A 13,803-nucleotide genomic window follows, 5' to 3' on the forward strand; every position below is an offset into this window, starting at 1 on the left:
CTGGTTTTAAGGGGAGGTTTCACTTGTTTGGTTTTGTCAACCTTGTTATGGCCAGCTTTTGCTTGATTGATGAACAGTGATTTATAGATGTTTATCTGAAAGAGCCATTGGAGATGAGCAAAAGAATATGTTTTTTATATAATTGAAAGCATAGCATACATGGATTTCACTTATTATGCACACAGAAAGAATGTGTTTATATATTTCTTCTGGTAATTGTTCTTAAGTACTGTTTTTAAGACTGCAGAATCAATCAAATTCTGGCTGGCCATTTGTCAACCTGTAATTTCAAGAATTTAAGCCTAGTCAATAGTTAAGAATCACATAAAAGGATTTTTTAGCTCAACTACATAAAGATAAAAAGCAAGAACCCCAAGAAGCTTGAGCACTGACAAAATGCATCCTATTAATCTTCATAGCACTAAGTTCAATCATGTAATTAAATAGCTTGATCTTTGGCTAAACAAATCCTTTTATAATTGCATGCATGTCAGGATAATAAAACTCTTGACTTTGGAACAGGAAATGATGTGCTGCAGTGATTCAATCAAACCACAGGCAATGTTCTAGATTAGTCTAGCTCATTATGAGTAATGCAGGTAGGTTACTAGATGTGTCTCTTACTCTCTTTTCTGACATTGTTCCAAAACATAAGCATCCTATTGCTTTGACATGCATGTCTACATATGAACTCTCAAGTTATGCAAATAAATATTAATAAAAAAAAATAAAAAAAAAAGATAGCAGCTTTATTTCCATCTAATTAAAAATCCACATCAATCACATATAATACAATGATAATTATACTTGAGAAGATTTTCAGGAATAATTGCACAAAGATTAACAATTAATTCAGAGACAAGGTGATATCTTGGCATCTTGTGTCACCTCTGTAAGGATTCCGGAGAGGCACTCGCCGGCGAGGGTGGTGCAGTAATGAACATCACTGAAGATCAAGCTCCTACTCCCTTTCTACATCATGCATTCATTGGAAACTATATATTGTGATATTCAAAACTTCTTGTTCTTTCCCTCCATTTATAATAAATAAAATGCTTCAGCATCTAAGAGTTGATCATGATGGACCCACAAATCTTGAATCATGGGTTTTTTTGGAGATACTATGAAATAGACCAATAAATTGGTCCAATGAGAGCATGGTTTGTCGGTTGAACAGTGTTTTTTTTTAAAAAAATAAAAAAAATGGATAAACACTTTTATTAAATAAAAAAATTAAAGTACAAGTAAATAGAACAAGCTAAACAGTTGATGAACATAAGGTTTAAATTATACTAAAAATACTTCAAGTAAATTATCTAGTTCAAAAGAAGATTTTTATTGCCACCGTCACAATAGTCAAATCATAAGACATTTGATTTCCAGACAGCAGTAGATTGAAGGTTCAACTCTCTTAGAATGCATTGTTAAAACGTAAATAAATTTATATAATTTAGCTAATGTAGTTCATCTCCAAAACTATCGCAAATGTTCAATATAAAACAAAAAAATTACAAGTATTTATAAGCATTCACTCATTTATTAATCATATTTTAATTATGATTTATTTATTTTATTAAATAAATAAAATTTATTTAAATTTTAAATACATCCAAGAAGATAATATCTCCGAAGGTGGAACTCATTATTTATAGTTTCATAGTACCATGCTATCCGTGCTAATCAATTGTTTTTCTTGATTTTATCAAGCAGTATCTCTGCTAACAATTTTTCATAGTAATTATTATTGCGAGTGGTTTTTTTATTATTTATATTTTTGTTTAAGAATATATGGTTTGAATGGGCTTTGTCAGGATCTTTGGCTGTAGTCTTTGTTTCTTTGGCATCAGGTTCTTTTAAATGAGAGGCTACTGTTTATTATGGTGGGGTTGCTAGACTGGGATTCTATTCATCATTGGTTAGGTCTATTAGGACTCCAACTTTCATTGTATCCCTCTTCCTTTCTTGTTATATAAAAATTAAATTAAATAAAAAGTTAGTCACTAGCATGTGATAAACCAGAAACCAGAAAGAAGAAGAAGAATAACATACAAAATCCACTCTCAAACTCCCCTTATTATAAAATACTCCATAATAAAACAAATTAAAGTTAATCTTGATCTTACACATAATTGGTTATAGTTTCATTGTATCCCTCTTCCTTTCTTGTTATATTAAAATTAAATTAAATAAAAAGTTAGTCACTAGCATGTGATAAACCAGAAACCAGAAAGAAGAAGAAGAATAACATACAAAATCCACTCTCAAACTCCCCTTATTATAAAATACTCTGTAATAGAATAAATTAAAGTTAATCTTGATCTTACACATAATTAGTTATACTTTCTGTCAAGTTAAAATATTAAAAAAATATATTTTTTTTTAAAAAAATTAATAGTTAAATAAGATATCACTTTCAGGACTTCTGATGTTGATTTGTTAGAAAATAAGAATAGAACTGAAGGATTTAGGTGTTAGTTGAGTTTCTATGAATTTAAAAAGATTTTAAAAATAAAAAAAAAAATTAGTTTTTTATAAATTAACTCACTCCGCCCAACCCCACTTCAGTAAAAAAAATACTAAAGTGAGCTTAGTTCAAAATCCACTTTAGTCGGAAGTGGATGAAGTTTCACTTCTACTACTTCAGCATAAATAAACACCAGAAGTGAGGAAAGTCAAATCACTTCCTCCAAAAGGTTCCCCTGAAATGAATGTACTGTTACAAGTCCAAAAAAACAATGTGGAATAAATGCTATTAGAATAAAGTTATTTGAGTTTATAAAGTCCAATTAATACTGGTGATGAAACTATCTAGGTGAGCTCATTTAAAGAATATTTCCCGGAGACTGAATGAACACTACTTAGTGGGAACTAAAGGTGGGATGTAGGAAACATTGGTAGTTGGTGTGCGTCTAGCATATTCAACTCATTTTAATTTTATTTTTATTATTTGAGATTAAAATAATAATAATAATCAAGGAAAAAAAAAATTCCAAGATTTCACTAATTATTTAAATTGATAATTATATCTGGAGTTTATAGATTCATGAACTCCTGGTCATTGATGCTTTTATAGAGAAAATATCAATGTGAAATTGTGAATGCTTTTTGGGAGAAGTGGCTGTGTGGATGTCAACCTCAGCATGCTAAAGAGGCTGCCATCAAATATGCAGCTAATCAATGTGACTATATATATAGCCACATAAGTAATGAAGATTGGTGAAGCTAAAACCACTTGGGTTGTTGTACTTTGTTGGGAAAGTTGAAAACTTTGTTTTCACCTCATTTTTATAGAAAAAAATAATAATAATAATAATAATATACTTGTTATTTACTCCATCCCTCAAATTTCTCACTCATGACTTTCAATCCTGCAAGCAACTAAAATTCTAAATAGCTTCTTTTTTACTACCAATCAAATAACATTACTCATCAAATCACGTAACTAAAGATTAACTACATATAAGGTAGCTTAACTTTAATCTTGAAGTTTAATAAAACAAGGAAATAGTATTTATATTGAAAACTTGAAAATCTCTGTATATATATATAAAATAATAATAATTGTACACAAAAGGGCAAAAGGACACATCGTCCTTAGAAAAGCCAACTAATGAGAAAGATAAGTAAAAAAATTATTATTATTATTATTATTATTTTTTTTAAAAAAGAAGCAGTCAATGCACCGAACGCATCTATGTGACACAAGTCAATCAAGCAAACGGCGGATGCCATTATTCTATCAATACCTTTTTCTTTTGTAAGTTGCCAAACAAACACGAGCTAATGGCATCCACGAGCCGGCGCTTATCGTGCACGCGAACCCAACCCAACATAACATAACAATAACATAACACAACATAACATGTTTGACAATATTAATAATATTAACGTGCTAGCAAGTAGCAAGCAACACAGTAATGGATTCATTAATTATATATATATATATATATATATATAATAATAATAAGAAAATTAAAAATAAAAATAAAAATAAAAAAAGATAGAGGGATAAAAAAAAGTCACAGTGATTAAATAATTGGGGTGGCGGGGTTAACGCCAAGCGGAAGTTACGGTGAGGTTACGACCGTGCCAGCCGAGACAAAGCCCGCCGGCGTCCTGTTTAAGTGTGAAACCCGGGTTGGGTCTGATTGAACCGAGTCGGGCTTGGACCGACTCGGTAACTGATGCGGTGAGTGGACTCGGTGTGAACCCGGCCATCCCCATCCTAGCGCGCCACTTGCCGAACACCTCGCAGCGCTCGATACGATCGGCGCCGTCGCGAGCCACGGCGTTGGTGGCTTTGCGCACGATGCACGTCTCCACGCGCGTGCGATTTGAGAGGTCGATCGAGTCGAGAAGCGCTCCGTAGTGCGCGCAGACTTCGGCGAAGCGAGGGGCGAAGGGGGCGGTGTTGGTGTTCATGTCTTGTTCGACGAGGATGACGATGAGAGGAGACAGAGCTTTGACGCGCCGGAGTAGCTCGTCGCGGGGGTTGGCTGGAGTGACGCTCTCGTCGGCGACGCGGGATAGGAGGAAGGCGAAGTTCACGGCGAGAGCCTCGCCGGGTTCGCAACCGAGGGTGGAGCGATCTAGTTCGGAAGGTCTCCGGCAGACGATGTTGAATCGGAGACCGACGCCGGCTTTCTCCGCTAGCCGAGCGAGTCGCTCGCCGACCTGCCTGAGATTGCTATTGTTGTTCTTGAGATGGGAAGCGTGAAAGGGGAGGGAGGGGTCGGCGACGGCGGTGATCTTGACGGCGGGGAGACGCGAAGAGTGGTTGTGACGGTACTGGTCGGTGAGGGCGTGAATAAAGGTGGCGTATTGAACGCCCTGGCCGACATCAAAGTCGATGATGTGGATCTTGAGGTGATCTCTGGTAGCGTCGAGGATGGCGAGGTTGGCAGCCAGGAGGCTAAGCTTGAACACAGGGGAGACCTCGTGAAGCATTGCGGTTCCGGCGAGATGCTCCGCACTACCGAGGTCAGCGAACGGATGGCTGGCCAACGGGGAGGGGTTGATTCTGGACATAAGAGCAGAGACCATGATGGCAGTGAGCCGCTGGTCAGGATCTCCACGGAGATAATTAGTAGCTTGTTTCAGTTTACTAAGGTTGGCCGCCGCAGTGTCAAGGTTGCCGTCGGAGATGGCGTTGGCCGTGTCCAAAAGCAACTGCCGGGAAGAAGAAGAAGAAGAAGAAGAAGAAGAAGAAGAAGAAGAAGCAATGGAGGAGGAGGAGGAGGAGGAAGAAGAAGAAGAGGAGGAAGAGGTTGGAGAAGGTGAAAGAGGGCTTATGAGTTGTTGGATGGTGTCGTTCCACTCGTTGTTAGTGATGGCAGACTCTTCATCTTCATCATCATCCAAAAGCAGCTGTCTTTCCAGCTCTTGCAACCTATTCTTTATAATAACAGTCTTCTTCTCCGACTCCGGCTCAGGCTCTAACTCCGGCATCTCCATCACTCCAACCGGAGGGAAAGAGAAACCAACCAGGGTAGATGAAGTATGAGAGAGATCAAGAGGGGAGATAGGAGATGTCTGAAGTGGAACAGCCTTGTGCTTCACTGACCTGAGGAAAAGCGCTTGCTGTAGCTGCTGACTCTGCTGTTGCTGTTGCTGCTGCTGCTGCTGCTGCTGCTGTTGCTCCGGCAGTGTTCTCTTCAACAGGTATTCCCTTCCAGGATACCCAGACGCCATGAAGAAGGTAGCTAGATTTACAAAGAGATACAAAGAGATACAAAGAGAGAAGGGATGAGGAGGAGAAGTCAGTGAAGTAAAAGAGAAGAAGAGAGAATTAGGAAAGCATGGTGATTGGAAGGGTGTAAGGCTTTGCAGGCAACTTTCCCTGTTTTTGAATGCTAGTTGTTGTTGTTGCTGCTACTGCTGTCTTTCAGTCTTTCTTGGTGTTTGTTTGTTTTTAATATCTCAAAGGGGAGAGTGGGGGGTGGTGGTGGTGGTGGTGGTGGGGGTTGTGGTCTCTCTTCCTTCTTCTTTGTTTTTGCTCTTTTTTTCTTTTTCTTTTCTTCTTTTTTTTTCTCTTTTTTCTTGGTTTCATATGATTTCTGATTAACAAAAGGTGGTGGGGAAAGATGGGATGACACGTGTCGGTGAAGGTTGGCAACGTTTAGCTTTCGGCTGTCTGGACGAGATTAGGAGGAGGAGGAGGAGGAGGCAACTGGGAAGTTGGACCTACAACGTTGGCAGCAGCGCAGTGCAGCGCAGGGATCTTACCGTGTTCTAATCTTATGCCATTTGCTCTCTCTTTCTCTTCTTTCCTTCTTCATTCCACCCTCCTTCCTCATGTCCACCTGTCTCATTCTTTTCTTTTTCTTGATTACCATTCTACCCTTCTTATTATTCTATATTTTGACTTTTTGTTTTTTGTTTTTTGTTTTTTTTTTCTTTCTTTCTTCATTAATTGTTTTATATATATAGTGTTAGATTTTATGACTTCATTGTTTTTTTTTTATATATATAAAATTGTATGTGTTCATGACATCTTTTGTGTGTTTTGTGTGCCTTCCTCTTTCTCCTCACTGTTATGGGAAAATATGCCATTAACTAACAAGCCTTTATTGTTTAGGTTTATTAATGTTTGATAAGCACTACAATTTTGTTATGTTACATGTGTTTTATTTAAAAAAAAATTTTATTAGTTGTTAAGGGGTGTTTGTTCGACCAACACTTTGGTGTTTTTCATTTTCATTTGAGTGAGATGTGAGTTTGACTCTTTATTTTCATATGTTTTACATAAAAAAATTTTATTAGTTGTTAAAGGTTGTTTGTTCGAGTAACACTTTAGTCTCTTTCGTTTTCATTCGAGTGAGATGTGAGTTTGATTTTTTTTTATAAAGTGAGTTGTGCGTTTGACTCTCCACTTTTTTAAAAGACGAGAATATATGACTGTTGATTGAGCCTAGTTAAATTTAATTTATTTTATAAAAAAATATCATTTATAATTACTAATTCAAATTTAATATTTCTGATTGAATTGGTTTAGTTTATTTATTTATTTTAAATGAATAATGGTCATTATAAGAGCATATTTCTTAAGTTCAAAAAATTAAGAAACAATTTAATAAAAAAAATCATATAAATGTTTTTTTTTCAATCAAAAGGCACTTTCCCTTGTAACCCGACAATGGTCTTTGAATAAAATAATAAATCATTTTTTGTATTTTTCATAAACCAATTTCAAACTTTTTTGATCATTGAAGATGTGAAAAGTTAGTTTTATCTTTAAATAATATAAAAAAACACACACATGAGGTCTTGGGGGAGCTTTCATACTCTTAACAATGTTGGAGAAACTTATAATTTTATTAGAAGAAACAAGAGAAGCTTTTGTTAGAGGGTATTTTTGAAATTTAACTCAAAATTTTTAAAAACTTTTATCATATATATATATATATACATATGAAAAACCAAACTTTGTTTTATTAGAATGTCTTAAAAATTCTATTCCACCATCATCAATTACGTAAGCATTTTAAACTGTGAGAATATTCATAAATTAATAATAATAAGAATGTTTTTTTTCTAATAAATCAAATATAAGATTGAAAAAAGAAATTCTTATAATAGAATCCTAGCATGATGATTTAATCATCAATATGTCTTAAAGTTTCTGACAACTAAAACAAAACCTTTTTGTATAATTACTCAACCATCACTCAAAAACACAAAAAGTGCTCCAAAATTTCTTTGAAATTTCTTACAATTTTATAATCTAAATTAATAATAGTCCCGTAGCAGTCCAATCCAAAAGAGTGGTCACATATATTATTATTATAATAATCAATTATATATTATATTATTATTATTATTATTGCTTGCGGGGGTAGCGGTGGAAATTTGGTTAACAAACTAAACACCATCACCCACCCACCCATGACCCAGACACACCCACCCTGAGAATGAACCATCTAATTTAACCAGCACCGGATTTACTCACCGACACGTGTGCAAAAACTAATATTATATCTATAGAATGTTATTTTACAAACATACCCTTGCAAGCCTTGTTTGACATGTACCAGTATATAAATATTATTAAAAAAAAATCTCCTTTTGATATATTTGAGATAATTAGATGCTTTTATATATACTTAGATACGAAGGATACCTTGTTAACGGCCTCTCTGTTGTGACAGGGTGAGAGTGTCTAATATAATTAAAAAGCTAACACGTATCTTTGATACGTAATTTATTCATATTTATAAAAATAAATAAATTATATAATATTTTATATATTGATTTTTTTTAGTAATAATTTTTTACTTTTTTGGTCAATTTCAATAACAGAGCAATCACTTTATTTTAATAGTTTAATTATATAATTTTGTTCACTTTTGTCATAATTTAGGCAAATCCATATTGAATGGATTTATGTTAATTAAGTGAAGGATTAAAATAAGTAATGTTTAAGTTTAGAGACGAGTTTACGGATGATTATTTTCTTTTAATCTTAAATTTTATGATGGTCTATATATATATATCAACTAATTTTTTATTTGATGATATAATGAAAAAAAAATAAAAATAGAAGGAAAAGGACGAGGAAGAAGAAGAAAAGCAAGTACGTTTTTTTTTTTGTGTTGAAGTTGGATTGGTTGAGTAGTCACTAAGATGCTCCATTGCATGAACAATAATAAATAAATAAATAAATAAAGAGAATGTTATAATGTGACTCTGAGTCACTGTTGGTATTCATGGCATAAATGTTTCACTTCTATTTTGTTGGATTTGGATCCATGCTTTGGGTCCACACATATTGGTTGGAATCTTAGACTCATTTTTCATCCCTCAAAGCACATTCATTGTTATGTTATTTCATCTGGCTTTTCTTCTCAGGACTAAGTACACCGTTAGTCTTGGCATCAAATTGTCTAATTTTACTTTTCTATTATTATTTTATTTTGATTTCGATTTTGGTCATTGATGTGAAATAGGATTTTTGGTTGATAGTATTGAAGTTACGTCCAAAAATCATGATACTTTAAACGGTTTGAGAGGTCTATTTCATAATTTTAAACATCCGTTACCACTGTATGACTAAATGATCATATTTATTTAGAGTTTTAATTAAACTACCATAAGTCAGAGATGTAAAAAAGTACTTTAGATTCAAATTAAAGTAGGATAAAGATATAATATATATATGAAGTATAATTTCAATAATAAAGTTAGTATAAATGAGGGATGGTTAAGATGGATGATATGAAGATTGGTAAAAATATATGTTTTGAATACATGGGCTTTATAATTTATGAGGATGGAGAAATAGCAGAAGATGACACAAATATGATTAAGGCAGGTTGAAAAAATAAAGGGGAAATTCTTAAGTTTTATGTGATTGTAAAGTACTCCGATTTGAAGTTATGTTTTATATAATAGTTGTCAGATCAATTATGATCTATGAGTCAATATGTTAAGCGGTTAAGAGGAAATATCTTCAAAAGATAGGCATGGTTGAGATAAGAATGTTAAAACAAATATTATGTATTACAAAGAAAGATCAATTAAAATGGTACAAATATATCCTTAGACTACTTGTAGATGTCTCTCCAAAAAAGGTGGAAGTTTTTCATATTGAGGGTTGTACAGAAGGAAGATATAGATTTTAAAAAATGTTTAGCCAAAATTTTATGAAATAATATGTTTGCGCTTGATGTTTTTTAGTATTTTGGCAATTTATAGAGTAACATAGAAGGAAATGATTTATCGAAGTTGACTTCAAATAGTTAGGACAAATGGCTTATTATTGTAGATAGACTGTTAGAAATTTTACATTATTATTTTTATACATTTTTTTCTGATAAAAGTGGATAACTTTTACATATTTATGATGATAAAATAAGATGTAAGTGACAAAAATAGGTAAGTTTAGAAGTTTATGTGTGAATTAAGTTTTGTTATTGTGATCACTTTCATGGCAAGAGAAATGAAAAAGATATTGATATATGAAAGATAGTAATTATTATTATTATTATTATTATAATATTATTATTATTATTACTTTTATTATTTTAGTTTGAAAATTATTTTTTATCTATTTTTAGCAGGTCTATATATAATCTCTAAAGTATTGCAGCAAGCAATAGGATTTTTATGATTTTTCAGCGACGAAAGAAGTGATGGACACAAAGCAACTACCACAATGTAAACCAAATAACAGCCTTAATAAGTTTCAAAGTCAAAGCAATAATTTATATAAAATTATAAATCAATATAAAGAAATATACAGTAAAATGACCAGAAGCATCTCTCCTGTCTCTTTGTCTTGAAGAATACCTACCACAAGCCCTTTTACTCTACATTCCCACTATAATTTTTTTTTTTTTGGAACATAGTATATATAAGTGAGGTTTTTTTTTCATAAAATAATATGAATGATCTAAAATATGTTAAATAAGGTAAATACATATCAGAAAGAGCAGTGAGTTAAGGAAAAACTGATAATTAGAAATGAATAATAAAATTAGAATATAATCCAATCACAAAAAATGATTAGATATAGAGAAAAAAAATAATTAGATATAAATAATCAAATTGGGATATAATCCAAGATGATTAGATATCTTTGTAATAAAAAATATGGCAAGTTTATCAAAACCGGTGAATACATAAAAGATAAAAAAAGAACTTGTAAAAGTACTTCTGTCGATTTATTCTTTCATAGTCACTTTATCACACCAGATCTTAAGACATATCAGACAACTCGTCAATTGCATAAAAGCATATCTTAATGCTGAAAAAGGTACACGGAGAAACTGAGGTTATGTATATATATTTCACATTTATCTATTATTATTAATAAAATATTATTTATCAAATAGAATGAAATTGAAAAACCAGTTTTCCCATGAGATAATAATGCCATTTTATGATATTTTAAGGCAACAAGCCAAAGACTAAGGAAGGATAAGCTAAAAAAGGAGCACTGGTGTTACAAGCTAAAGATAGCAAACAGCTGCAAGAGAGATCCAGCAAATACATAACAAGGCAAATCCTCCCTCCCCACCACTGGTCACATCACATTTATGCAACTACTGAATGCAACATATCCCTCTAATTCACAGCTCATCTTCATTCATCTTCATGCCCATTCATGCATTTGCCTCCCTTGTCTTTACTCCTCTCATTTCCCCTTCTTTTCATTACTTATTTGTATTTTATATATATATATATATATGACATTGTCGCTGCCATTGCAATGGCTGGCCGGTAAAGTATTGAGGTTAATAGTTCAAATCTCTCTCAATGAGTGATTAAAACTTAAATAAAATGTGTGTATGTACAGGAGTCGTTTATTCACACTGTCCAAATCACTAACTGTATTTTAAAAAATAGTTGAACCCTCAATTTTTTCTATAAGAGTTGATTGCACTATGTAATGGTGATTTAACTATTTTTTTTCATTCTTTTAATTATAATTTAGTTTTCTCAATAACTTTACTTTTTTTTTATTAATTTCTTTTGTCATTCTAAAACCAAGGACAAAGTCCAAGTTGAAAATGTACCATTTTGATAGAAAAATTCAGAAATGAAAAGAGATGAAATGGCAGTCCAACCTCTTTACTATTATTGAATGAGAGTTGTGGACAAAATGTTGGGAGAAGCAATTGGAAGAGTGAAAGAGTTTTCAGTTAGGACATAATTAGCTGGATGATGCAGGACATTTGACAAAATCAATGCCATAAATTTTGCTATAATTAGCCAATGCTCATTTTTTCTCAATTATGATGATGATTAAAAGTTTTACATACTCAATTTAAACACTAATTTATATTATTTTGCCCTAATAAATTATCAATTAGTGATCCCCACACGGCTAGCTAAGTCAATAAATGTCTGAGTAAAGACAATAAAAGTCACTTAAGTAACTCAGTCAACATATTGTCCAAGTCCCTCAATTCAACCTATCAATAAATTAACTTTTGAATTAAGTAGTTCAATCTAACTCTTACTTTTATATATATATATATATATTGAATAAAATGGATAAACCATAAATTTATTAAGATAAGGTCCATATATGTATATATAAGTTGTGCCCACTGATATTTTGTAAAAAAATAGTATTAATTTATTAGAGTTGTTTATAAATATGATCCCATGTAAAAATTAGCAAAGATAAATATCTTATTCTGTTTTAATTTTTATGTCTAATGAGGTAGAATATATTAAAAACTAAGAACTAACATATCTATGAATGCCAAGACACTCATAGCCTAATGACATCCTGTCCTTGCACTTGAGAAAAGTCTCGATTTTAACTTTTCATTGGTGTAGGGACCGGTGAGGGCACGTAATAGCTCAACACTGGTGCAAACCCCTTAAATTGGGTAGCTTAATGTCGATGTGATTTATACACTTGTTAAAAAAAAACTATTATCATCGTATAATAATATTTCAATCACATTATTATGGGATTAATAAATAATATTTTGGAATAGATATCAACCTCTCATAATTCGGTTGTACTATTGGGCTATAAGCCCAAAGGGCATATAAGTTTGGGCCGAGCTTGTTGTTTTGGCTTTCTTAAGCTCTTGAAACTTATTAGCTTTTATTTTTTAAAAAATTAAATTATATATTTAAATTATTGTTATTTTACTTAATTGACATGAAACTATTCATATGTGGAAAAAAATGGGGGAGATGCACTGCATGAGGGCTTCTCTGGAGGTCATCCATCTTAATATTACCCTTGCCCAAGCAATTTATTTATTTATTAATACTAGTATGATTGCCTACTTATTTATTTCAATTTCATGTCATTATTGGACAATATATCCCAAGTCTTTCTTGTGCGCATTTGAATATTTTAAATACCAAATAATATTAGCATATTAAATGTTATGATGCTTGTAAAATTGGTATAGTTATTAATATGTATGAAAAATATAAAATTATTAATTTTATATATATATATATATATATATATATATATATATATATCAGTTCAAAATAAAATACAGCTTTGAAATGATGATTTATTTTCATTTATTAAAGTTTATGAAAAATATCTTCAGACTAGCATTTTTTAAAAGCATATTTTAAATATCTTATCATCCATGCAATAATTTGATGTTATAATGTTAATCCGATTCAAAAGTATAAAAATAGAGAATTAAGGCAATAAATAATGTCACAGGGAAAGGGAGCACATTGAGAATCTTTGGTGAATAAGATGATATATTAATTGTCATGTGGTTGCCTGAATTAAGAGAATTGAAAAAAAAAAAAACTTACTCCTAAAGGAGGAAGCATTTAATAGACTTGTTCTTCATCATGAGTTTTGTGCCATGAAGACTACGAGACTCATAAAAGCACACCAACAACTTTTGAATTATTAACACAAATATTATTTATTGTGGAAGAATTATCACAAAATTTTGATTTATTGCAAAAACATATGTTCTCTTTTTGTATCTTTATTCCAGCTCTAACAATTTTTTTTTATTTTAAAAAAACAACAAGCACCAGAATTCAGAGATATGCACGTGTGGGGAGCAAGACTCAACACTGATTCACGTGCCCTCACCTTACGTAGGACATGAGGTTCGATCTCTGATCCTCCCCGAAACGAACACTCTTACGTAAAGGACCCAATACCAATTGACCAAAAGTCGTTGGTTTACCTCTAACAATTCTTCACACACATAAAATACCTATTTTATTATATTAATTTGTTGATAATATCATGCATAGAATTTTCATAATAATTTAAATTTTAAAATATAATAACCATAATTATTATGCATTATTTTTTTTTAACAAATATTGATGACTTCCCTAGTTGAA

The 13,803-nt window shown here is 32.0% G+C and overlaps 1 protein-coding gene across 1 annotated transcript; it reads right to left on the reverse strand.

Annotated features, from left to right (window-relative positions):
- Positions 1-3,900: 3,900 nt before the first annotated feature.
- Positions 3,901-5,978, reverse strand: LOC120275954 (scarecrow-like protein 8). Its single transcript, XM_039282693.1, has one exon. The coding sequence runs from the start codon at positions 5,689-5,691 to the stop codon at positions 4,051-4,053; it is 1,641 nt and encodes a 546-aa protein (XP_039138627.1). The 5' UTR covers positions 5,692-5,978; the 3' UTR covers positions 3,901-4,050.
- Positions 5,979-13,803: the final 7,825 nt, after the last annotated feature.

This window comes from Dioscorea cayenensis, chromosome 14, assembly GCF_009730915.1.
Source record: "Dioscorea cayenensis subsp. rotundata cultivar TDr96_F1 chromosome 14, TDr96_F1_v2_PseudoChromosome.rev07_lg8_w22 25.fasta, whole genome shotgun sequence".
NCBI lineage: Eukaryota > Viridiplantae > Streptophyta > Magnoliopsida > Dioscoreales > Dioscoreaceae > Dioscorea > Dioscorea cayenensis.